The sequence below is a fragment of the Hordeum vulgare genome, chromosome 7H, assembly GCF_904849725.1.
Source record: "Hordeum vulgare subsp. vulgare chromosome 7H, MorexV3_pseudomolecules_assembly, whole genome shotgun sequence".
In the NCBI taxonomy this organism is placed as follows: domain Eukaryota; kingdom Viridiplantae; phylum Streptophyta; class Magnoliopsida; order Poales; family Poaceae; genus Hordeum; species Hordeum vulgare.
In genome coordinates this window covers 85,013,060-85,039,717 of record NC_058524.1, presented here as the reverse complement: position 1 = coordinate 85,039,717, position 26,658 = coordinate 85,013,060, and the positions used below count along the sequence as shown (strand labels likewise).

Genomic DNA, 26,658 nt, shown 5'->3' with positions numbered 1-26,658 from the left:
GTTCGGTGACCGCCCCCAAGGGTTGCCATTTGTACGGGTTCGGTGACCGCCCCCAAGGGTTGCCATTTGTACGGGTTCGGTGACCGCCCTCAAGGGTCCCTTAGTGGAATCACGGCATCTTGCATTGTGCGAGGGCGTGAGGAGATTACGGTGGCCTTAGTGGCATCTTGGGGAGCATTGTGCCTCCACACCGCTCTAACGGAGATTAGCATCCGCAAGGGTGTGAACTTCGGGATACATCATCGTCTCCCCGTGCCTCGGTTATCTCTTACCCGAACCCTTTACTTATGCACTTTACTTTGTGATAGACATATTGTTTATTGTAATATATCTTGCTATCACTTAGTTGTTTATCTTGCTTAGCATAAGTTGTTGGTGCACATAGGTGAGCCTAGTTGTTTGTAGGTTTTGTGCTTGACATATTAAACGTTAGTTTTATTCCGCATTTATTCAAGCCTAAACCTTAACTATTTTAAAGCGCCTATTCACCCCCCCCTCTAGGCGACATCCACGTCCTTTTCAATAGGCAAACAATATTTTGAGAATAATCGGGATATTACATGAGGTCTTCCATATTACTGAAAATGAATTACGCAAACATATCATAGGCACAAAAGAATTGATCATTCTTTTATTGCACTATATTTTTGGTTCTCCTTGTTATGAAGATTTGAGAACATCATTTACCAAAATATTTTCTGGTTGTATGTTTGCAATTTTTCAAATATACCAATGAACTTATTTGCCTTTTAATAAATTTGCAATGTGGTTTGACCATATGTTTGAGGGTTTGGTAATCATATGTACGATATTTATGTAACCACACATTTGACAAACTTGAGAGTTGTCTTTGTGATCATTTGAAAATGATCTATTCGTATTAAGAGGTAATTATGTCTTTGATTGTCTTTTAGCCACCATTTTACTTTGAAGTCCTCATGGATATATTTCGTCGCCACTGACTTGGTATTCACTACCAGCAAGATTTTCAAATGATGATATAGCACCTGTGGGGTGAGTCTGATGATTTTAAGAAATTCCATGTTCCTTCATCATGGAAAATGGTAGTACCATCATTAGAGGATGTAAAGTGTATTAATGAATTTTTAATCGGATCTGCATATGAAGATCTTGATCATGAAATCTCAACTTGAAGTTGGTTAAGGTGACAGAATTGTGAGCCGCGATAAGACTTGATGTCTTTGAAAAACAAATGGGAGATCATTCGCGATGTGCTCATGGCAGGATGTTTCTCTTAAGCGAATATTCAAGGTGAATCTATATTCATCCATTATGTACTTAGTTTGAGAACCAAGTGAAGTTGGTGACATATAAAATGCATATGTGCATCAATAGAATAGCCATGTGTTACATGAAATGATCATGCATTATTTAATTTACTTCTTGGAGTAAAATAAGATATATGGATGAAATGATTCTGTTGAGCAAAATCCGCCAAGGTGATGCTTGGTGAACATGGGTGTAAACCTTCAATATAGTGCATGCGATAAATCGTTGCTAATGTTTTGGGCTTCATTCGTGAGAAAAGTATGACTTTAGAGTCACGGCCAAAACATAGACTTTGCAATTTTAACATTGCCTAGTCACTATGAAAATAACAATCAGAATGTGATGTGGATCTTGCAATAGTGTTTGAGACACTCCTTATAAATTATGGTATCCATCTTGATGGATGGATGACACTATAATTAGAAATAGTGATGTAGGCTCCATTACCATGCATTTTACGAATGTAATAGAAGGTAATCACATGTATTTGCAAATATTTTCATGGTTTCCTATGATATATTCAAGCAAAATGTGCAAGAACAATATTTACTATGAGAGTAAAATATTTTAGTGAACAACAACAATGAATGCTTCGGAGGAGCAAGTTCTAGTACGGCTGATGCCTTATAGCCATATGTGTAGACCTCAATTTATGTACGATAACACTTTGAAGATAATCACCAATATGGTGTAGATCTCAGAGTAATAGAAAGCATAGTATGACTATTGTCATTAGATGTTTATAATTCTATTATCTTATGTTATGCTAAATGTATGAAATCACTTTGAAGGTAATCATTTGTCAAAGTGACATGATGTAGACCTTGCAGTAATAGTGGATAGTTTGTAAATTTTTACAATCGATGCCAATATTACCCTATGATATCTAGAGGTAGTCACATATTAATATTTGGAAGAGCACTTTGAAGGTAATCATCTTGTAAAATTGACAAGATGTAGACCTCACAGTAATGGTGAATAATCTGCAAATGGTGCAGTAGATCTACACACTACCTTGTGATCCCAAAACATCAATTTGAAAAACAACACTTAGAATTTTGCATATCAATCCTTGCTTGTATCAAGCCAAATGCTTAATTAAAATGAATTGATTTTCATTTGCAAGAAAACAAAAATCCCAATTGCAAATAAACGTATTAATCTCGACATGTAGCGAACATGGAGATACATATACTTCGGAATACATCGTACTCAAGAGAAATACACTACTATTGTAATAAATAGTAATGGTGTTGCAAACGTGATGTTCAAGTGAAAACTTGAATTGTAAGGACCTCAAATTAAATGAGATGATATTGTATCAAGTTGCAAGATAATTCAGCAAAGTGAATTAATATTTTGTGAGAGAAAATTAATCTCAATCGCAATGAGATTGTTTTGTGAGAGAAAAAAATTCTCAATCGCAAACCAGTACTCTTGCAAATAGACATAATTAATCTTGACACGTGAAAAACGTGAAAATATATTACATCACCTTAGGATCTAAAATACATCGGTACTCAACAAAAAACAATACTGAAATATATGTACTGAATTCAACAGGTCTAACACACGAATAAAATCATTGCTAGAACTATTGCTAGATGACTTATGTGTTGAAAATGTTGAAATATAGAAGTAGTTATGGTGCAAATCAGCAAAGGGCTGCTGATAGCCCAATACGCATGCAGATGCGACAAATTAGGCAGCCAGCCAGCCGCATCAAGCAATCGGATAAGGGAGATGCCGAGAGCAATCCAGGGATAGAATTGACCACACACCACAGTACCTTCGATCCCCAATCCACATGCCTGAGACCAACACAGGCGGAGCCCCCCATGGCCGTCCACCCACAATACTAGTGACGAGAGGAGCTCCCACCGCGCTCTTCCCTGTCGGGGAAGCGGATGCCAGGTGCGGCGTCATTGGAGAGGCTGCGAGCCCGAGCGCGGCCGGTTCCAAGTTCTCTTGCGGGAAGAGCGGCTGCTCAACGCTGCGAAGGTAGAGGCCATGAGGTGCCGCCTACTGCGGTGAAGGGGCTGAGTGTCGGGCGTCGAGGACACAGGCGCGGCGGCGCAATGACATCGACAACTGCATGCGGGGCCGGGCGTCGAGGACACAGGCGCGGCGGCGCAACGACATCGACAACTGCATGCGGGGCCGGGCGGAGCGCGGCCATGGCCAGGCGCTGACGGGCGCGGGCCCATCCTGGCACGGACAACCACGGTCCTGCGCGGCCAAGATCTGGCACGACCATGGCCAGGAGCGGGCGCGGGCGGCGAGGCCATGGCGCCCGACCGGGGGTGAGGCGCACCGCTGCACGGGGGCAGCGTGGTGGCCGTGTCCAACGGCGCGGTGGCCCGGGATGGAAATCGCCGTTGTCGTCATCGATTTTGTCTTCTAAAGACGACGGCGCCGCCTTAACAGGGCCGACGGGATCGACAACGACGGTCGCAAGCAAACCACGGAGACATGGTCCCCACACATGGACCACGCACCATCCCAGCGGCGGCGGGGTCGTGCAACCGAAGGAATCGCCCAGTGGTGAGCGTGCTGATAACGTGTAAAAAGCAAAAGGAAAGAGAGAGAGCAAATGATGGAACGGTTGCTTTCATTGATGAATTTGTGGGTATATATACCCTGGTACAAAGGCGGTTACAAAGGAGCGGTTCCCAAAAATGAAACGGACATAAGCAGGGATTAACCGTTTAATTAACATAATTAATTAATTCCTAACACCTCGCACGGCGCCGCACCCGCGCAGCGCCTTCCCCAGTCACCACTGCCCACTGCCCTTTTCTAAAAAAAAAAAACACTCACCAGTCACCACTGCCACCCCTCAAGAAAAGAAAAAAAGCAGTGCCCTGCTCGGCTGCCGCCCTGCCGCGTGGCAGCAACCGCCGAGCCAAGAGAGCAAACCAGACGGGGCACCGCACCTCGCCTCACGTGCCCTCCTCGTCGTCGCCCCCAAATCCACCCCGGCACGCGCCGCTCCTCACTCCTCGCGCCCCCGCCTCCGACGCCGCCCCGACGTCCACTCGCCCGCCCTCGATCTACCACAGCGGCCAGCGGCCGGAGCAGGACGAGGACGAGCCGCCCGCCCATGGTGGCCGCCTCGGCCGGCCCCTAGGCTCTGTTCAAGGACGCGCGCGTCGCGGGGATGGGGTACCTGCCGTCGCTGGGCGGCAAGGCGGCGCACCTCGTGTCCGACCTCGCCACCGTCATCCTCAACCCCGTCTCCGGCCACGAGCGGGAGCGCTCCTCCCACCACCTCCCCGTGAGCACCCCCCCTCCTCCCTGGTCCCATTTCTGCGCCTGTCACTCGTAATCCGCTCGATCGGCCAACGGCTTCGACTTAGAGATGGTATCTGCATGTTTTGGGACTACGCGGTGCACAATTCCTACGGCTTGTGGCATCCTTTGCTGTTGTACGTGCTGCTAATTGGGATTGGCTGACCCGGTAAAACCAGGATCACTGTTGGCTTCTTCTGAATGTTTTGAGGTTGCTGTTGGTGAAATGTAAATTGCGGGAGCATGTCGATCAGTTTGGAGTAGAGCTACACAAGCAAACCAGAGTAGTATTCCGCGGTTGACCAACCAATATGTAGTTTCGACCGATGAATTGCTGCCTATTCCAGTTATCATGTGTGTATTTGGACTTCAGAGAACCCTGACAAGAAAGGTTAATTGGTTTAAATACTATCAAACTTAGGGTGATGTGATGTTTGGTTTGTGGTGTTTACAGTTATTTCCCCTTTCTGTTGAGATGCACGGCTGGCTACTGGCAATTTGTCAAGTGCCAAAGGCAAAGATTCAGATGGAACCTTCTCCTTCTGGGATTGGAGAATGGATATTTTCTCCTACTGCGTGAGGGCTTGGGTGGAGACCTGACAAGGGCCTCACGCTAGTGCACATTCACTTTGAGGTCCTGTTTGTCTGTTAGTTTCGTGGAAGGAAAATAAACTGGTCCTGTCAATTATGATAACTTGTTTAGGAGTAATTGGCAACTAGAATGGCATCCACTGCTTATCATTTTATTAACCATGCTTGGGCTAGAAGCTTACATTTCATATCTATCTTGTAGGAGGCCGCGGAAGGACAGGAAAATATGTATGATGACGAAGAATCTGAAATTCCTAATGGCCCTGACACATCTTCGTTTAGAGCATTTCTGATGTCATTTATGTCCGCATCAAGTTCTAGCGATGATTCGATGGAGATCATACCTGAGCAGGATGTGGACATGGAATACCCAACTTTAACACCCGTTGGCAGGGGAAACAAGGAAAGGAAGGGGTTGCTTAGTAGAGGCAAGCATTCCATTGGAAAGATTATTAACAAGGCCGGTAGACTTGGTGGTTTCAGGCAAAAACCCAGCCACATCATTGATGGTGAAATAGCAAGTCAAATAGAGTCAGTTTCGTCCGGTTTCAGACCCAAGGTATCAAAGGAGTCTGCTTCAAACCATAAGTTGCCAGCTATGTCTGAACCATCAATGCTTTTATCAGAAATGATGCGAAATGTTCTTTATCCATCTCTTCCTGTTCTTGTTCAAGGAAAGAACTGGATGCTGGTTTACAGGTTATCTTTTGAATCCAAACATGTACTGATTATTATCAGTTTGCCAATGCAATTGATTATCTCATGTCTATGTTCATAATTATGCAGTACCTGGAGGCACGGGACATCTCTATCTACTCTGTACAGAAGGAGCATGCTTTGTGCTGGTGATTCACTTCTGGTATGCTTCATAGTCGATACTGTGCTTTTGTATAACTTCCATTTTCATGCCCTCATGTGCAAATATAATGTCATCTCAATACAGTATCGAAAGATACATGCTTGTCAAGTAGCACTGGCAGGTTTATATAACCTTCTCATTCACCCAGTTAATTTCGCATTCCTAAGCTATTCCGTTAGAATTTTTAGGACATGCTGGTGCATACGAAACTTTCCCAACAATATGTCTTTGGTCCGAGGCTCTGAGCACCAAACTTGCTTTGTTTGCGTACTTCACCTTCTACCATGTTCTATAGAACCTGGATCATACATGCATCTTAAAATTTAGCTGACTTTGGTGATGCTACATTGTTGTTATAATTTACTATATGCATTTTCCTAATTTCTGTCTACATAATCCCCTGGAGTGAAGGAGCAGGTTGTTTGGAAACTTAGAACATGAAAACATTATGTAGTCATGAACACAAGGGGAGCTCATTGTCTAGTTCCAATTTGAGCAGTATTGAGGTCGGTAAGTTAAGTTACTGTGTGGATCACCAGAAGAAAAGATGATTTGTGTACATACATATTTTTAGCTTCTGACTTTCTGAGCAAACAATTTCGCTCTTTTGTGCCGTTTGATTTGGTCCTTATAGGCTTAGACACTGCAACCCGGGGGGCGGGGGAGGGGGGGGGAGCTATAGAAATTCCTATATAGAGAGTACTGTAGGTACTGTTTTTGTTTTGGTTAGAACAATGCTTCTCTTGATTTTTGTATATTTTAGTTGCTCGCTTCCATCTCCCTATTCGTGCTTTGGCAGATAATTGGGGATAAAAAGGGAGCAGTTTTTGGTGGATTAGTAGAGGCTCCTTTGCGGCCGATCATGCAAAGGAAGTATCAGGTTTCACTTCTTCACATATTCTTATGGTGTTTCTTGGATGTGTATTCTACCTTACAGGATTACACTGATTGTAGTTTACGCCATCTTTCAGGGGACCAAGAACTGCTTCGTGTTCACCAATGTAGCTGGTCGCCCTGTTATATATCGTCCAACGGGTACTTATCTGTTACTTTGACAGGATTTGCATTGCATAAGGGAAATAAACTCTTTTCTGCATTTGTTTCCATCTTATAACAACCATACGGGCGAACGTGCTATTGGCACTAAGGTGGCTCCCTGGTACAAACCATGAGATGCGCCTTTACATAGGATCAGAAGATTAATACATTTTTATATGTTGTTGTAGATCCTATAGTAATTGATGTTTCTTTAGAGAAAATGTTGTGATGACTTTATTGCCTTACTGTTGGGACCTCTCGTATTTCTAGAAGTGAATATCAATCTTGTGCTCCTAATTTTCCTGCTTCCTTAGGATTACTGTTAATTTTCCAATTGCAGGTGCTAATAACTATTTCACGTTTTGCTCCCCTGAGTATTTGGCCATGGGGGGTGGTGGTCACTTTGCACTTTATCTCGGTGAAGACCTGTAATCTACTAATCTCTATCCCACTCTCCCACCTTGTCACGCATAGTTTTGTTTCGTTCTGATGTTAATGTGTCAGTATGCCAACTTTCAGTCACAAGCTGTATTTTACGCCCTTCTTTGCAAGTGTCATCAGCTTAGCATCTTGTTGATCATGTGTCACATGTTCACTTTTGCGGTTTGATCTGTGCAGCCTGAATGGTTCAAGTTCCACCTCAGAAACGTTTAACAACCCATGCCTGTCACTTTCCCAGGACTTTGAAGTCAAACATGTTGAGGTACATGATCAATACTCAGCATCCCTGTTTCCTCATGATGAAACATGAGAGTAACAACGTTTTCCAATGCAGTTGTGGGGCTTCGTCAATGCTTCCAGGTATGATGAGATGCTCACCGTCTGCCGCACCGAGAAACCTGGGATTTGGAATCTGTGACTGTTCACAGCTTTTCGGAACCGTTGAGACTGGATGCCAGGTGTTATGCTGATGGCTTGTACAGTTTTGTAAGTATATAGGCCTCGTAGAGTTTGACTGGAAGTGGTAAAGTAAAAGGTGGAGGTGAAACAACATCAACTCTCTGACTTGACTGGAGCAACTCCCTGATCGTGCTTGTAAATATTGTAGAGTACTGGAATTCTAAGCATTTAGATATGTACCAGTATACATCCCCCATGTTCCGCTTATCTTACCAATAATACACTAGAATCGCTGTGCCGATGTCATATGAGAATGCACACCTGGTGCAATCCTTCTGAGAACAATAACAAGTAATATAGTACGGGGAATATATCAATTGATTTACGTTGCTCTGAACACCTCCACCTGTGTGCTTGAGGAATGGAAGGAGGAAGAAGATAACATCGAGAAAATCACACTTATGCGCCCTCCCGGAAAGGAAGCAGTTGGAAGATGACATCGCGAAACTTTTGAATGGGGATCTTAACATGACATCGCGAAACTTTTGAATGGGGATCTTAACATGACGACTTTTCGACTATCTACTACAATAAGATTTATCCAGCTCTATTGAGAAAGGGATGCTGGGTTCGCTTCAGTGTTTGTATTCATCACTATGTGGTCGATGAACCCGATTCTTTTTTGTTACCTTTGGTGTTCAAGTGACCTTAGCTGATGTCGGTCCTTTCCAAAACTGTGTCTAGCATCCTTGTTATGTGTCTTTTAGAAGAAGAAAAAAAAACTATTTTTGTGACTATGGAAGAATTGAGTTGCACGGTAATTTCTATAGAAACTTCGGATAATTCAATCTTTACTGCTCCATCTGGTCCATATTAATTGTCTCAATTTAGTACTAGTACATACTAAATCAGTGACAGTTAATATGGACAGGAGGAAGTATTTTATTTCTTAGAAAGAACAATGTTTCTCTTCCTGCCGGGCAGAGCGCTTAGTTTAACTGATAGGTATGTCTCGCCTTCCTTTCTTTATTTTGATTTATCTTCTCCTATCTCTGGTTTTTTCACATATTTTTATTAAAAATGTTTTAATTGTTTCATCTTTTATTGACTTACCAAATAAAATTATGTTTTTTATAGGCCTATAAGTTCTTATCATATAAAATTCTAAAATTATTTTAGTGGTTAAATCACGGGTAGGGGTTGATAAACATTTACTTACACAATCACATTAAGGTAAATCACATGCTAACAGGCAAGAATACTTATATCCCATTGCAACATATGGGCAATTATTTAGTTTTAGGGAATTCCGCTATACAACTATTCGGTCAAAGGATTAGAGTTTATGAATTTCTAAGAAGTTTTCCCCAATTTCATATAAAACTCCACATGATCTCAAAACTTAAGGACCTCTTTCATTTGCAGGATTTTAAAAACATGGAAATAGGCATAGGATTGGAAATTTGGAATGTCATTCTCATCTCAATCCTACATTATTTTGGTTAGTTTGGTTGCATAATAAAATAAAATAAAAAAGGATTCGTTTTTAAGGAAATGAAAGGATTCCTTTAAAGAGGTTAGAGAAATTCAGTCCAATTAATCAAACAACCAACATAGAAAATAATTCTAAGGATTATAATCCTCCAAAGTTCCTATGAAAATTGTCTGAAGAGCCCTTATTTTGTTTTTGAGAAATCCCGTGAATCATATCTTGCATTTTTCCCTGAGTCTCTCCATGATTTATGTGTTATTTTCTCACAAAACATTCAAAAGCAACACTTATCAAAATTATACACTTAAAACTGAGACAATTATTTTGGATCGGAGGGGGTAGTACAAGTTCATAATATGACATTCATTCGTGTATGCTTTAATTAATAAGTACTCCGTTCTAAAATAAGTGTCTTAACTTTGTACTAGCTCTAGTACAAAGTTGTACTAAGCTTGAGACAATTATTTTGGGACGGAGGGAGTATTGAACAGGAAATGCTATGTCTACAGCCTCACTATATTTTGACAGCCGAGTTGCATTTTTTTTTAGCAAAGACAGGCGACTGGCAGAAGAGATGATTTTCCACACATCATCTTTTTTAGGGGACACATCTGTTTCAGCCTTTCAGGGTAGTTTTGATACTGGGTTCAAAACACGGAGCCCATCTAACTGGCCCATTTTTCTCAAGCCTATACGTGCCTCCTCCTCTCTCCGGCCCCCCTCCTCTCCACTCGTAGGGGTCACCGGAGGGCGAAGATTGTTAGGTTGGCGGCGGAACCTACGGACGGAGGCTGGGCAGGTGGAGGTGGCGGCGGACCTCGAGCTCTCCCCATCCATGGCGGTACCAAGAGTTCAAGTCCGGCGAGTCCCTCCGAATGCATTGAATGGTACGATACGGCACAATGTCCTTTTTGTCAACGACCGGCGAGGGAGAGCTTTCTAATTACTTCATCACTCCTCTAGATTCCGCAAATCATATTATTTATTGAGCTCGTGAACATTGTGTTTATGTCCAAAACTGGTGCTTTCTTGATGTAATCCACTCGAAAATTACCTCCAGGTTACCTCGATTCAGTTGACTGGTGCCTCCGTCCATTGATTTGGGTAGAGAGGAAGTGTACAGTTTAATTTGGTTGCATTGGTTGGTTGGGTAGGGAGGAAATGCAAGGTGATGTGCACTGTGATTTGATTGTCCTTCCACTTTCCACCATTGCTGATGTATCATGTAAGCATCCTAGCTCCTTAGGTTGAAAGAGAAGAATGCCTCATGTTTCTGTGTGCCCACCATTTTCTGTTCCACATAGGTTAACCTTTGTGTCCTGGAGAAACTTAAAATATGCCAGACTAAACAACTTGAGCCGAAGTCTGTAACACGATTCTTTGGCGGTTGCAGAGAGCGTTGAATCGACATGTCCACTGATCCGCTCTATGCTTGAAAATTGAAGATGCTATTGTTATCTCTTATCTGTATCGTGTTAAACTTCAGACGCGTAAATAGAAGTTAGAAAAATACTATATCTATTTGCTCCAGCTTAAAGAGTATACTTGCAACTTCAAAAGTAGTATGAGGGTAAGAGTTGGCATGTGTCAAGGGAACAGCAAAACTGTTGTGATTATCTATATTTGACCATAACTAAGAAGTTACTGTATAACTATTTATCTCTGTGTCATATGGACTGACCGACTGCCTAGTTACTCCTTACCAGTGGAAGCTATTTATCTGATAAGATTGGTCATGACATGTCTATTTTTCTTTCCCGGTTCTACCAAACACGCAAGTCTAGGTGTGGTGTAGTAGTTGAAACCTATGATTAGACTTCAATTTTCATTTTTATTAGTGGCGCATGGAACGTATTGCTCTGTCCAACATACGGTGATGTAAATGCATATGACCTTTTGCTCTTCTAAATAAGTATGCCCTCTCTTAAAGTAGCGATGAATCTGTTATACTCTTAAAGAAGTATTTTGCAAGTGGAGTAATTGGTGGTTGCAATTAAGATATGCACCATGATTTAACATTTGCACTTTCGCATTTTCGGGAAGCATATAAGCACACATCTTAGTGTTGATGTTGATGTTAGGTTGCTACCTCTTTAATACATGTTTTCGGAGTCAATTTCTTGGAGGAAAAGTGGGCAAACTTTTACCTGCTCTAAAGCAAGGACACGCTGACCCTGACAGGAAGAAAAAAACGCTAGCAATCCTTCATACGGAGTAGAAGCTTATGTTTATGACAATTAAATATTTCCGCATGTTTTTTCAGCTAGCTGTTTGGGATTTTCCTGTAATTCCTACCAGTTTTTAGTCACTGTTGGTTGACATGACAGAATTTAGTCAATCCTCTTGCTACCTGACTCAACAAACTTCTTCTGCATGCTCGTGTTTTTAGTTCTATTTTTCACACTATCTGTAATTGCATCTAGATGGCTTCAGTCATTCTAGATCACCAAACAGTTACTTCAGGAAAAACATTTAGAAGCTGCCTAAAGTGCAATCAGGCAAGCTTTTCTTTATGTTACTTCTGGTATATGATAGATGACCTCTGGTGTGGTAGCAGTGAGCGGTATTTTTTCCTTCACGCGTGTTGTCACTCAAGCTATATCATCGCGCCATTTGTATCAAAATTCAAAACGACCTATTTTCGGGCAACTAGGACAAAACAATACTCCAGGAACTAAGATATAGTGGCAGAGAGAAAGGAAGAACAACCAAAGCAACCTTACATGTATATTATATGTACACATACATACCATACTTGTCAGAAAAAAAACATCTCATACTTGTAGGCTTATCTACGGACTCCTTTCCGAGTCTACAAGTGCAAGCATTAACAAAATCTAAAGAAACTATATAAAAAAGTGGTAAACGATAAGCCTAAATTCCAAAAATGCAAGCCACAGGCTAGTATGCCATTCAAGCTAGGGAATTCAGGTTACATCATGCAAACTCATTCAGCAGCTCTTCATCAAGTAGGATTTCCGACCAACTAGGAAACGGACTACTGACGCCGTTGCAGTTTGAGGTGCTGATGGTAGCACAAATGTTGGAGGCCGCTATCGCCATGTCAGTGAGAGGTGGAAGGGAGTTTTCATAGAGAAACGACCTTTTCTGGCTACTGTTCTCTCCCTCACTGCAATGCCGCTCACTGGTTTCAATATTGTTATGTGAACCCGTGTTGATGTTGCCAATTGTGTGGTCGAAGGTAGGCATTTGGTTCTGAGACATCTGCCCTGCTAAGTCTATGCCACCAATACCCTCAAGTGCACTTGGAGAAAGTATCTGCGGAGGGCTCAGGAAGTTTATCTGCTCCAGGTCCATGTTGAGACTGTTGAGGCTGCTGGTGGTGGTGGGGCTGGCGGCAATGGAGGCTGCAGAGTGAAGCAGTGACTGCATGTACTGGAGGTTGGCAGCCTGGGCTGTCTGCTCTTGCAGCCCGGCAGTGTGGTCATCCCACGGCTGCTGATTGATGAACTGGCGAAGGTTGGCGAGTGCGATGAGCTGCGGGAGAGCAGCAAAGAAGTCTGTTCTCGGACGGTGGGTCATTGGATCGATGCCCATCTTGATGAGCTTCTTCCTGAGGTGGGTGTTCCAGAAGTTCTTGATCTCGTTGTCTGTCCGTCCAGGGAGGTGCTTTGCGATAGCCGACCACCTGGTATGGTTACATACATATTAGCTAAAACCTTTCATGTGGAATTTATGCAATGGAATGCAGGTGCAGTTAGTACTTGTTGCCAAGGACGGTGTGCAGCTGGAGGATGGTTTGCTCTTCCTCCTGGGAGAACTTCCCTCTCTTGATGTCCGGCTTCAGGTAGTTGGTCCATCTTAGCCTGCAGCTCTTACCACACCTGTTCAGGCCTGCACGAAAAGTATGGTGAAAAACATTCTTGGTGAAGGAAATGTGCGTGAGGCAGAGAAAGAGAGAGAGTTCCATCATGTATGTGTACCTGCAAGTTGAGGAAGGGCTCTCCAGCTTCCATGGCCATGCTTCTGGATGTAGCTCATGAGCTTCTCGTCTTCCTCACTAGTCCAGGGGCCCTTCTTGAGGCCATTCTCATCACTAGAAGGTGGCCTCCCCATTGATGGATGATAAGAATAGGACAGATCAATGCCGGCAGGATGGGGGAGACGAGACGATCTGCCTGCCCCTTCACACCTTAGCGTTCCTGTCCTCCGGGTTGCTGGTCATCTGAACAGACCTTCCTATATATAATGGCTTGCTGATCCCTGCTTCCTAGAGGAACAACACCATGCTAGAGACATAATCATTCAAATGGAAAAGACTGATATGCCCTTAGCATTTGAGTTCACTTTATGGTAGATAGATTGTTGCTGGTGCATGCAATTGCATGTGCATGGTCTTGGGCTGGAGTCTTGTCTGTGTCCATACAGATACAATAGGAAAAACATGGCACTTGGTTCTGTTGACTTGAGTATGCTGGTCATTTGGGCAATCACTATGACCACAATGTGATGGCGACAGAAATCTCACCTGCTTCTTTCCTCCTACCTTTGTCCTGTGCTACTAGTTGTTTTATGTCTGTAACCTTGCGCTTGGTTCTGTTAGATGCAGATATTTAACAATAGTTCCATGAGATAGTTTGCTTCTGAACGATCACCAAATTGTATAATTGATGGTCCACGGTTATTTCCTTTCATCTGAGCCTGTACGGTTTTATGGAGCGGAAGGTAACCGGATGATAGAGCTTTCGTTTCAGTATGCTTTGACTTGAAAATTTGCATTTGTTGTGCTTGTATGCTTACTCTATGTTTCCTTGCTGAAATTGCACAGGATAGGGGACATGGAAAGGCGAATGAAACTCTGAATGAAGCAAGTGAAGGATCCGTGTTCAAGACACGGAATATAACAAGTAACCAAGAAACTTTGTGGCTGCTAGCTACTAGCCTGGCGTAGTGGCGTATAATGCTTCAGATTATTGAGTGAAGCTACATCAGAGTATCAGCAGGATACAGGATTGGGCAAACAGCTGAACAAGGTTTGCTGGACAACACCAAGTTCTGAGAAAAGGTGAAGCCCAGATCATGTCACTTGTTCGCTCTGAGTTCCAACAATTGCACGGGGATAAAACAATAAATCACATCACTCTTCAACTTGAATTTAAACAAAAATGGAAATCTAAATTTCAGATTCATGGGATCCATGAGACAACATGAGGGCACTGGGAAAACACTCAATATGAGAATCCGCTTTCTTGTCTCTTCTTGATTAGTCGTAACTACCGACTCCAGGTATTACTATCTACTTGCGTGCATGTGGTATGCATCACTCCACGTGCTTTACCAGGTGTGGGTTCAGATTTTATATTTCTGAAATCCATCCATGCACGCAACGTGAGAAGAAAGCAGCCATGGAGCTCTCGTCACCTTGTCTGTCTTCCTTCTGTCCTGTTATTTGGGTCCATAAACAAATGCAGAATCAGGTATGTCCACCACTGGACAGAAGCATGATGCTCTGAGAAATATAGGCCAACGCAACTCACTGCGTGTACAAATGCTTTCTGTTCATATATTTATGTTGTTTGTTTTCTGATGTCCCTTGACTCCTGGAATTATATCATCCACTCCCTCTGTACCTAAATAATTGTAGTTGGGGAGAACTAGACTAGTTCTCCCCAACTACAATTATTTAGGTGCAGAGGGAGTAGTATGTTATTGGTTAATTTGTCTAACTAGGTTGTTATGTGTCTAGGGTATTCTGGACATCTCTAAAACTTTTGTAGATTAAACAGAAACTGTGCCTGGTAACTATATACTTAGTTAGGATTAGGACTGGTCTGATCATATAAAATGGTTCATACTGGAGATAAATTTGAATGCTTCATTTGAAGTAGTCTGGGTTACTGATTCCAATTTGGTCTCTGTGTTTACTTGCAGAGTTAGATCATTATATTCTCTGTTTTGAGTTTTTTTTTAAATAGCGAATCCCACTGTCCCAGTCAAAATTGGTTGAGCCTATCTCCTCGATGATCTCATTAGTCATTACATCTAACAATCCTTGTCATTCTGAAATATCAATGTGAATTAGCATGTAGAATAGTCAAAGCCGCAAAGGCAATCATGTTTGTCATCTCAATGCACATTGGAAGGGAAATTTTACTCTTCTTAAAAGCTTGAAGTATGGAAGATAAATATTCTACATGTATATGTCATGACTTAGCACTCCAACAGGTTGAAACTCTCATCAACTGCCTTCTTCTTGTAGGTTCCATTTGTAATACATAATCTGCCAAGAACTTTGCTGATGTCTTGTACCTGACGGATAGAAAAATCAAGTGAAAAATACTGATTTTTCTTTGGATATATGTTTTGCAGTACTGTTGAAGAAGAAGGCTATTCTCATTCGTAAGGCTCTGTCATCCATTTTCAGGGAGAACAGGTGACCTACTGATGAGTTTGTGTACCAATGCTAGGATCTTATCCAATTCCAAATTTGCCATGAAGTGCTGCAAATGATTGGTACATGAACAAATAATTGGTTTAGATGATTGAACACGGGAATATATGACACATTTGACGGTATAGTACGAACACGATATTTATATTTTAACACAATTATGATTGGGATCATTTGACTAAATCGTTTTGGGTACTTCTACTGTATCGTTAGACGGTCAAACATCCACACATTCAGGTATGTGTCGCATGACAAGTGCATGAATGCGGCAATTCAGCTATATACCACGGTCAGAAGCCTAGGACTTGCAAGTACAGGTTGTGGAAGAGAAGACCTGTACCTGAATATTCATGTTCAACACAAGATGATGGCATCAATGACACCAGCCTTTGACATGTGTGCAGGAAAACAAAAGTTGGTGCAGGCAAGTGGGCACCAGTAGCACCTGGAAGCTGGAGTTATCCAATTAGTTTAGGTACATCTGCTTCCAATGAGAAACATCGTCGTCCTTTGTCGATCCAGAAGAAGCAGCCACCATCAACTAACCGCCTTTGTTAAATCTTGTAATGTTTGTGAACTGTTGCAGGGGCGTCGCTCCTGTGTATCTGGGTATGCAATACTATGCTATAGCAAACCTGACCACTCGAACCTCCATTCTCAAATGTTCATTGTTGTTCTTTATTACACACCTACAACTGACCAGTGTTTTCTTTTCTCTATTTTTCATATGGAAATTCTTTGTTGTGTACCATTTGTTTTTTAACTATGCATACTAAATTGACAAATGTTTTTCTGGCATGTAATGGAAGTGATTATTCGTATACTGCCTCCCTTCCAAAATACTCTACATGGCATATTAAGTTTTGTTTGGACAAACCTTTGACCAACGGACACACTTATTTTTGAGTATGAACCTAGTGACCGTTAATTTCATGCTCACATAAAATGTAATGTTGATACTTGTTGGTCAGAGGCTTGCCCTAGCGACGGGGGAGTATATAGCCAATTAAATCCAACATTATTCTCTAAAGACTAGAATCAGCAGCAGCCTGCAGGTCTAACTCCACTCCCTGATCCCTGTTGACAACTTGCAAAAAGGCAGGTTGGTTGCCCCCAGTTTTTCCTAACTGCTTTGCACCCAACTTCGCAGGAAGAAAAGGTTATCCACAATTTTTAGTTTGCAAGTTCCCCATTATGTATTGACTATGGACCTGTATTTTGCATTTTTTTTCTGCAAAAAATAGAACCGGTTATCCCAAGATCTTCACTTATCTACTAGTCCCTATCTCTCCCTAATAATAAAGCAAATACGGTTTCTGGTCGTCCGTCGTGGAAATTTTGCGAAAAAGCCCCTCCGTTTTCGAGGATTCAACCCGCAGTCCCTGATTAAGTGGATATGTGGAAAAACGTTTCAGATTTGCAAGAAAGCCCCTGCATCTGTAAAATTTTCAGTCACGATCCTTTGTTTGATCTTATCCTCTTCTAGCCGCATCGGAGCACGAGAAGGTGAGTGGCGGCGCCCTTGTCGGCGGATTGGAGGAGATCCTCACCGACGGTCACCGGCGTCGAGGTGGGAAGGTGAGGCCGCCGCCGCCGCCGCCGGCCCCTCGCTCAGGTACGCCCCCCTCCTCTCCTGACCCCATCTCCTCTCTCTCTCTCCCCCTCTTTGGCACCTTCCGTTCGATCTGTGCTGAGACCCGACGAGATTTGTTTTCCTCCGAATAGAGGGGCCCGTCCGAGAAGATGCGCGAGGCGACGGGAGGGCGGCCGCGGCGCGAGATGGAGACCGGGGAGGCGGCACCGGGCGACCAGCGGCCGGAGGTACAAGGCGCTCATGCCGTGGCGCTTCCAGCGCGCCTTCGTCAGGAACCGGGCCAGGAGCACCGCTACCGCCGACGCCGCTGCACCCAGGGGCGGCGGCGGGGCGCTGGCGAGCGGTTCTGGCGCCAAGCGTCCCAGATCGGAGTGCAAAACTGCCTACCATCGTTCGCTTTTATTCGCTCAAGGACCATGGTTATGTTCATTCAATGAAGTTCAGATCAGCTGTCTATTCCATAAGGTGCAGTCCTAGAGTTGTAGCCGTTTCTCGGCTGGAAAGGGTGGTAAGACTATCTCTTTACTGTCCTGATGGCACAAGGAAGAAACTTTCAGAATCGCAACAAATGGATGAAAGGCGTGATTGGAAGCGCCAGTTGGTTCAAACTTTGGTGGACAAGTATAATGATTAGCACCATCTTTCAGGGGTTTGATCTCTGCCCATCTCTCCTGCACTCATTTTTCTTCTTCTTTTCTAGAAGATTGCATTGTGTTGTCATATATTCATATAACAGTTGGTTGCTGATCAGATTGATGTTTCTTAATTTCGGGATCTTGTATATGGACTAAAAAATGTTGTGTGCTTGGAATCAGTTGCTGGGGGCAATGGTCGTAGGTACTATCATATCAATTTCACTATGAAGACTAAAGGAGCTAATGATTGTAACCGTTGTGGCGAAGATCTTTTCTTTACAAAGGTCAAAATCGAGGGGGTAGAACTGGAGGTTAGCTATTTCTGCATGGTTGCACCTACTGACAACGGTATTGTGTACTCTTTCTTGATCTACATATCTTTCAAATATCTCATTGCTTATCCTTGAGCGCGTTTGAAATATCTCAAACTGGTTCGCGCGGCCACACAATATCTATATACACTTGTTCTTATTTTGTTTCTCCCCATCAACTGTGAGTCATTGTCATCTGATTTCATGGTCTTCTCGCTTTGCTTCTGAATGATGGTCTGTACAATGTGAAGAAGAGATGATCTCATGAGTCAATGGTAATAAGATATGCCAATCACAATACCGTTGTACCGAACGTTATTCAGAAATGATTGCAGATGATTCTGAACAAACACCGGGGCAGTTTCCTCATTAGCTATTGCTGCTTCTACCAAATGAATGATCTGCCAGGAGCCAGGAGTGAACTTAGTTGGAGCGCCTCAAAGGAGGGCCAATGAAATTTTGTAGCCATTTCAGCTCGTGTACATATATTAGTTCAGTTAGTGATTATGCAGAATAGATTATTGTTTCTGTAGAATTTGACCTGTACATTGTAACGGCTGTATTTATGTGCTGGTCTCCACTGAAAAAATGCGCTACTGAATGCAGATGTTCTCCTGTTCTGTCGTGTCGTCTCCTTGGAGTTTGATGTTTCAGTAAAGTTGACACTACGTCTTACCTGAAAAATTGTCTCATGAGAGTAAGAAGAAGGGATTATTAAGGAAGAAGAGAATCTTCTAAAATACCGTATATCACTAATTTTTATAGAAACTATTGTATTTGGACAGGCTGATGGATCTGTTGAAACATATTACTGTATCGACTCCGGTACATATCTGGGAGGAGTACGGTAGTCTTACCTCTCTGGTCAAAAACAATCAACTAGCCTGGTGGTTTCAGTCTCCTCTCTTCTTAGAGGGAGGCCTGGGTTCGAATCCTGCCAGCGTCCTCTTTTTTCCTTTTTATCTTTTGGCGCCGATGATGCAGTAGGAGGTGCAGATATAGTTGAGAGCATAGTTTCATGCATGGACCATGTTTTATCGACATCTATATTGACATATTACACTTAAAATGTTGATCACACGAGAGAAGAAATAAGTAGCAGTGTTACAACTGCAGATATAGGGAGTACGTAAAGGCATTTTTATTTATTGTTTTATTTTATCTGTGTGATAGATTGTGAGTCGGATGTGCATTGATAGCTGTGGAGATCTTGGATTGAGAAGATCAAGAGATGGACTTACTGAATGAAGGAAGAAGATAATGAAAAAAAGTTGACAATACCTTCTCTTCTATCTTGGCGCGGTACCCAATACCTTCTCACGAGAATATGTTCTCATTCAAAGGCACATACAATTAATCACAAAGGAATAAGAACAATTACACGAGGCAATCTGAAGGTGTCACAGACCGTCACACCGAAAGACAAGCTGACGAACGTCTAGATTCGATTTTTTTTTTGTTTATTACATCTTTATATATTTTTGCATTTTTTTTCTTCCATTGCAACGCACGGGCCGTTTTGCTAGTGTAAACTAATACGAGTACATGACATTTTAGAGACACATCTAAAGCGTCCTATATTAGACACCTCTAAAACGTCCTATATTAGTTTATGGAGGGAATATCATATCGACACATCTCATAGCAAAGGATCTTGTCCCGACAGGCAAACCAAATTAGTACATCCGCGTCCATGTTTTAACAGTGACATAGTCAAAGATAGTTAGCTCGTCATATAATCTTTCATCACATTAGCGTTTTAACAGACATGATGGGGGAGTGCCCTCTCCTAGTTATGTTCGATAGTCACTCTCAAAACAAAGGTTTCCATGCACTGCAAACCTCGGATGAGCAGCTCAGCGGATCAGGGTCAAACTAAAAGTGGCGAACAGTTCAATTGGTAAAACTGCCAGGCTTTTTCCTCTCCGCTCCTCAACTGCGCTCCCGGAGCAGACCAGGGCTACAGCTCACTTTCACAGAGCGGCAAAACCAAGCTCCACAACTGATTCCAAACAGGGTCTTGGTCTAAAATATAAGTCTTTTTAAAGATTTTACTAGAAGCTCCACAACTAGATTTTACTGGAAGACTACATACGAAACAAAATGAATGAATATACGCTCTAAAATATGTCTATATATATCCGTGTCTAGTCTTCTATAGATGGAACCAATCGAAGGCCACCACAGCCCTAGTTGTGCTTGTCTCAATAATGGAACATCAACACCTATTTTCTAACCATGATCACTGATGAGCTTTTGGCTCAGTGATAGGGCAAGCATAAAATTGCTGTCACCCCTTCACAGCCGTCAAATCAAGGTTGAAGAATCATCATCTCCCTCTCACCTTATGTAGTGCTATAGCACAAATCTGAACCTACGTTGGAATCTGTGGCAGCAGCGAGAGAGGGATTGTGCCCACTCCAACAAACAAACACCATACTACTTGTGAACCATAAAGATAATGTCAAATGTGCCTCAAGCCAACATGCATATATGATCATAGAAACGAAAGGAGTCTCACAAATTACGCATGCTTGCATAGTACATTGAATTGGACATCACAGGAAGTTTGATGGGAATAAGGATGGGGCATCACAGGCAAAATTTACAAGCGTCGTCAGTTCCCATATATAAGTCCAAACATTACTACTAGGAGAATCCATGAAGCTCATTTTTTGAACATTGTCTGTCACCCGAAAGGCTGAAGACGGTTCACGGTCTCCATTTGCAAACTTGTCCAATTCCTCCAGGTAGACCTAATTGACCAAAAGACCTGAATTTTTTTGTAAAAGGGAATTAAGGTTAAGGTTAGACAATAGTAAATATATGTGGAGAAGTAGAAATAGGAGTTCTGGTGGTCATTGCCATGTATATAAAATTTATTTTGCAAGCAACCATCAGGAACGCTGCCTTTTCATCAAGATAGAAGAGAGAACAAAGTATGTACGAGTCAGCATGTCTTCAAGGGGAACACACCAAAACCCCGATGAAAACGAAAGACATACTCCCTCCGTCCCAAAATAAGTGTCTTAAGCTTAGTACAGCTCTAGTACAAAGTTGAGACAGTTATTTTGGGACAGAGAGAGTACTACATAGGTAACATTGTGAGGCCCTGGCCATGCACACAGAAAGTGAGCTTGCACGTTCATGATATCAAAACTTAGAATGCAGAAATGATTTTGTTGAACAGACGTGGTTTTGTCATTCTCAGCGAAGAGTGTGCCTTTCCTTAAGAACTGTGAAAATAAATTTTGCTACACAGAACTGCAGGTACACATGCAAAAGTATAATTAATGCCTCCCTTATTGGGGAGGGCAAGACAAGCATAATCTTGCATAGAGCACCTACACATGCTGCTTCTACCACCCAAAAACCCCAATAGCAATTCATAAATGCCTAGCATGTAATCAACTAGTTTAGAGAAAATCAAAATTTTGGCCATGTTTATACAACTAACTGCGATGCAGCAACAGAGTTAATGCAAACTAAATCATAATAAAACAAGATTCGCAATTACTTCAACCACATGAACTACCACATAATCATAAAAAATCCAATAGAAATTCCATAAATGCTTAGCATGTAATTAACTACTCCCTCCATAACAGTTTATAAGGCATGTACGTGTACCTAGGTCGTCAATTTGACTTATATAAAATATATTGGTTAACATAAAAATGATATCATTGAAAAATAGAACATCTAAAGTTTCTAATGATATATTTTTTGTAATATATGCCTCTCATTAAGTTGGTCAAACTGACGACCTAGATACATGTGCCGGACTTATAAACTGAAATGAAGGGAGTAGTATGGCGGAAATAAAAAAATTGGCCAGCTGTGTTTTTCCATGTTCACAACTAACTGCAATGCAGGAAACAGAGTTAAGGCAGACTGGTAATAAAACAAGTTCCACAATTATTTGAGCCATGTGAACTACCAACAGAAAAAAATGTCTATGAATGAACTTTTAAAATACTCAGTTCAAATATTCAACCAATGCTGGGACAATGATATGAACAATTTACCTGCTCTAAGTGCGTATTCAAATTTCAGTATCTAACACCCCATAAGTCATGGTTCATAGTAGGAACTTTGTCTGATAATGTAGACCTGCATCATTTACATAACAAAGGCAGCATTGTTAGCAGTGACACACATGATTTCCCAGCTGGTAATCTTTTCAAAAAGTACTTCCAATCAGAGGCAAGATGCAAGGAAGCGTGTAATTATAAGCATTCTACGATCTGCTTTTAGAATGAAGGAATGATGTAGGGATGTTGAATCGTAATGTTTCCAGCAATAAACAGATCCAATTTGTCATTCTGTTTAAATAATTAGACATCGTACGCAAGGTTCTTATTCATTTGTAAATAGATCTGCAGCTCAACATCATAACAAGAATTTCTCATGAATTAACTCGATCAACTTCACACCATTAGGTGTACAAATATTGTGGAAGATTCATGATAATGGCAACAGCAAACCACCAAACATGAAAGCTTCAAAAAATTCTGGAATTGTAAGATGCAGCTGGAACGGAATTCTGCAGAAATTGTATGAAATGCACATCCATTCTCACCAGACACAGCGTTCCATAGGTAGATATTCGGAATCTCACCTTGAACTTTGTCCGGTCGATCAGCTCGAAAACCAGACAATCACCATCAACCAGGTCGTGCTGGATGGCGAACCCTCTCCATCCGGCACTGAGGCCGTTCTTAGGCGCAAGGTAGAGCGTTTCGGACTCGACACCCTGCTCATCCTCCAAAATGAGTCTCTCGTCACGCTTCGGGAGATGCTTCCGGCAGAAGGGCATCGGGAGGCTCTGCCAGCAATCCAAATGAACAACCCCACACAATTACCAACACGTCGTCGGTTAAGATCAGCGAGTGAACTGAACGAAATGGCGGGAGCCTTTCGCTTACCAGCCAGAACCCTCCGGTGACATGTGACTGCGTCATGGGCCTGACAAAACTGGCGGATTCTAGCTTGGCCTGCAGCTCTTTGGCCTTGGCAATGGCATATTCTCTGGCCACGTCTGTAGCGTACACTCGATTAATCAAATCACTCCTTGTGCTGGTCGTCTTCCTGCTCCCCCTGCTCGAAGCAAATCAAGAAATGGGGATTACTGAATATGCATTGGGTTTATCGCGGGAGAGGGAGAATTGGGCGAGACATTACCTCCTGATCTTCTTCTCGAGGACATGAAAGACATCCTGCACAGATCACATGAAAGATGCATCCTTCAGTTAGCAGTCGAATGAAGGCAAAGAAAAAAGAAGGAAACAAGCTCCGCGGCCTCACCTCGAATCGGTACTTGGGCTGCTCGGGGAGGCTGGCGACGCGGCCGGACCGCCGGACCGGGGCGTCCTCGCCGTCCTCACGCGGCACCCGCTTCCGCTTCACCGACTTGGCCTGCGACACCGACCCAGTACCAGGCGAGTCAACAAAGAAACGGCCGAGGATACGACTCGAAGCGGAGGGGGGCGGCGGATCTGACCGGCGAGGGCTTGGGGGTGGCGGCCTCCCTGACGGCGGCGGAGAGGTGGTGCAGCTTGAGCTCCTCCAGCTTCCGCTTGTTCTCCTCCACCTGCCTCCGCCGCTGCTCCTCGTACGCGATCGCTCCGGCCATCTCCTCCCTCCCCTCGATTCTCTCTCTCTCGCTCTCTCTCGTGGTTTGAACTGCTGGGGGAGGCGGAGGAAACAGAGAATGGATGGGATTGGGAGGGGAAAGCTGCGGCGGCCTATAAATTAGACTTGTGGCTTGTGGGTGCCAGCGGAAGATTGTGCGAGGACCTGGTGTATGGACCGCGGGCGTCTGGACCGTTCGACGAGGGATCTGGTCTCTGGTGTGTTCGTTGGGTGTGGACGGGCGCATGGGCTGGGTCCTGGGATGGTGGGCGTCCCAGGCGAAGAGCCGCGGGATTCGAAAGTTCAAACGTTCGAAATCTCTCGCCCTTTCTGAGGGCCAGCTGTGGGGGTACCCCCGTGAATTTCCGCGGGGCCCACAAGGCAGTGACGAACATGGTGGGTGGTAACGGCCAGTTCTTACTAGGCATGTTGTGAAAATAACCTTCTATAAAAATATAAGCTGTGAATAAGCTTCGACGAAAATAAACTTCAAATAATAAGCTAGTCAGCGTTTTTCAATGTCTGTTTTCTCAACTTGTGTGTGATATGGTATGTGAAAAGTCTATAACGCCCTTTGACTATATCATTGATCCGATTAAATTGTGTGTGATCATTTTGTTGTTCATATGAATATAAATTTGACTTCCAAACACCACAATATGTTATAATCGAAGTTACACAATCTGCCCAAAGCACCACATAGCAAAATTTAGACTAACAAATATCAGCAGCGGTCATTGTCTCGCGTATAAACGAAATGCTCACTATTTGCTGTTAAATACTATGTTCACGAACGAAATGCTCATTGTGTACAACTATCAAATATGTTCAGTTGCAGTTATCATCTCAAATATGCTCACTGTCTCACATAGCACACAAAAGAATAATAGAATTCTCACATAGCACACACAATCACACACTATCAAAACTGTTTAATCTCAACAAAAAAATGCAGCCTGTCATCGATGATCAGTCTCAATCAATACAGTGCACGAGCTTGACCAGGGTTAGCTCGACCTTGGAGGCGGCATCCTGGATGAGGAGAGCGAATTGGGAGGCGGCGAACTAGGACAAGATGACCGGGGGCGTCGGAGGGAAGGGCGGGGAGCGGTGACGTCAGATTGAAGGGCCTTGAGCAGCGATGCCGGAGGGAAGGGCGAGGAGCGGCGACGCAGGACGAGTGGAGCACCATGATGGATGGCGGCTAGCTAAGACCGTCCATGGCGGGGGTGAGAGCGACCAAGGGAAGTGAAGGGAGCGGCGGCCCTGGAGCGAAAGGCCTGGGAGCGGCGACGTCGCTAGGCGATGGCGAAACCTAGGCGCGAGGTCTAGTGCGAGAGCGAGGGGGATCGAGGCGCGGCCAGGTCATGGAGTTTTTTTCTTCCTTTGTGTGTGGGGGGCTAGGAGGGGCATTTTCTCTGTAATATCAGCGAGGAACGGTGCCCTTTTGCTATACCCCTTCGATTTTAAGTCATAAGCTGATGTAAGCTACTCTCCCCAGCTTTGTTCCCATTGTGAAGAAAAGAGGGTTGCAAATAAGGTGAGCTAGCTTCTCCAAAACGAGTTATTTTTGGCTTCTAGCTTATTTCTGCAATAAGCTTCTAGAAACTCCAAAAGAAATGGCCCTACGTCATGCGCGTTGATGATTTTATCACGCTCGTTTGGTTGTCGCACCGATTTTGGGGTGGTTGCATCGAAAAACGAGACAGACTCAACGGGGTCTGTTTGAGGAAATACAGGGTAAAATGCAACATTTGCGTGTTGTTAGGTCCCTGCATATGAGGTCTTGTCATCGAAAAACAATTTTCACCTCGTGTTTGGTTGCATGCCTGCATGAGTGATTAGAAGATAACTACTCTAAGAGCATCTACAGCCGGACCCCTCATATGCTTGTGGACGCGCCCGGTCAGTGACCAAGTGACCGGATAGGAGAGGGAAGGAAAAAAGTGATCCAACCGGACCCTTCATATCGTCCCTATATGCCCGGGCTGTCCGCGAACCCTCATATCCGTCTCAAATATGGGGAGAATATGATGGCTCGTGGACGTGCCCGGTCGCGCCTGGTCAGTCCGCCACATAGGATGCGACCCTACTCCGGACCACCTTTTTCTTTTCTTTATTCAGTTATTTCTTTTTCTCTCTCTCTTCCTCTCTATCAATCGCGTGTAAGTGAACGGACATATGAGGAAGAAAATCAGGAGTGTGGCTGCACGAACGGACAAATAGGGGACACGCCCGGTCACTGGTCGGGCGCATCCGTACACATTTGAGGGACCGGATTTGCAAGTTCCGGCTCCAGATGCTTTTAACTGAGTGATTACAGAGGCCACATAAATCACCATGATAGACACCGGCATGAAGGCCACTCATTGAAGTCGCCGCCGCCACTGCATCTCGGGTGTTTGGTTGGGCTTTCACCAGCTTCCCGCTTCCGGCTTCGAAGCCAAAAGCTTCTATTTAGGGGCTTCCAGCTGCAACTGTGGCTTTCGGCTGCGGCTGTGACAAGGCCGAAAGCCACACCTGCAACCGAAAGTCCATGTTGAGGAGCAGGTACAGTGCGGCTGGGCAGGCGACCACAATGTTGCTGCGCACGGGGAGCGGGCAATCCGACGCTGACATGTCCTCGATGGCGGCAACGAGCGACGGCCCGAGCCCCGCGGACAGCAGGTGC

General features: G+C 43.6%; 3 protein-coding genes and 1 long non-coding RNA gene across 7 annotated transcripts; 2 read left to right on the top strand and 2 right to left on the bottom strand.

Annotated features, from left to right (window-relative positions):
* Nucleotides 1-4,154: 4,154 nt before the first annotated feature.
* LOC123412797 (nuclear receptor coactivator 7-like) lies at nt 4,155-8,215 on the top strand. Its single transcript, XM_045105740.1, has 8 exons — nt 4,155-4,567; nt 5,375-5,871; nt 5,959-6,031; nt 6,831-6,911; nt 7,003-7,066; nt 7,410-7,497; nt 7,688-7,772; nt 7,845-8,215. Exons 1-8 carry the CDS (start codon nt 4,451-4,453, stop codon nt 7,926-7,928), a joined length of 1,089 nt encoding a protein of 362 aa, XP_044961675.1. The 5' UTR covers nt 4,155-4,450; the 3' UTR covers nt 7,929-8,215.
* Nucleotides 8,216-10,101: 1,886 nt separating this feature from the next.
* Nucleotides 10,102-16,634, top strand: LOC123412800. Of its 4 annotated transcripts, XR_006613608.1 has the most exons (5): nt 10,104-10,288; nt 14,191-14,427; nt 15,732-15,935; nt 16,027-16,130; nt 16,218-16,634. It is a non-coding gene; the product is annotated as an uncharacterized LOC123412800 (long non-coding RNA). The 4 variants fall into 4 exon arrangements; XR_006613606.1 differs by having other exon boundaries at nt 10,102-10,288; nt 16,027-16,634; XR_006613607.1 differs by lacking the exon at nt 10,104-10,288 and adding an exon at nt 13,994-14,087 and having other exon boundaries at nt 16,027-16,634.
* LOC123412798 (transcription factor MYB93-like) lies at nt 11,839-13,574 on the bottom strand. The gene is made up of 3 exons (XM_045105741.1): nt 13,346-13,574; nt 13,127-13,256; nt 11,839-13,050 (listed from the first exon to the last, which is right to left on the bottom strand). Exons 1-3 carry the CDS (start codon nt 13,476-13,478, stop codon nt 12,339-12,341), a joined length of 975 nt encoding a protein of 324 aa, XP_044961676.1. The 5' UTR covers nt 13,479-13,574; the 3' UTR covers nt 11,839-12,338.
* A 4,178-nt stretch (nt 16,635-20,812) lies between the features above and the next one.
* On the bottom strand, nt 20,813-24,075 carry LOC123412799 (B3 domain-containing protein Os06g0194400). Its single transcript, XM_045105743.1, has 7 exons — nt 23,857-24,075; nt 23,661-23,771; nt 23,538-23,572; nt 23,282-23,453; nt 22,975-23,181; nt 22,382-22,466; nt 20,813-21,126 (listed from the first exon to the last, which is right to left on the bottom strand). Exons 1-6 carry the CDS (start codon nt 23,986-23,988, stop codon nt 22,428-22,430), a joined length of 696 nt encoding a protein of 231 aa, XP_044961678.1. The 5' UTR covers nt 23,989-24,075; the 3' UTR covers nt 20,813-21,126; nt 22,382-22,427.
* Between the last annotated feature and the right edge of the window lie 2,583 nt (nt 24,076-26,658).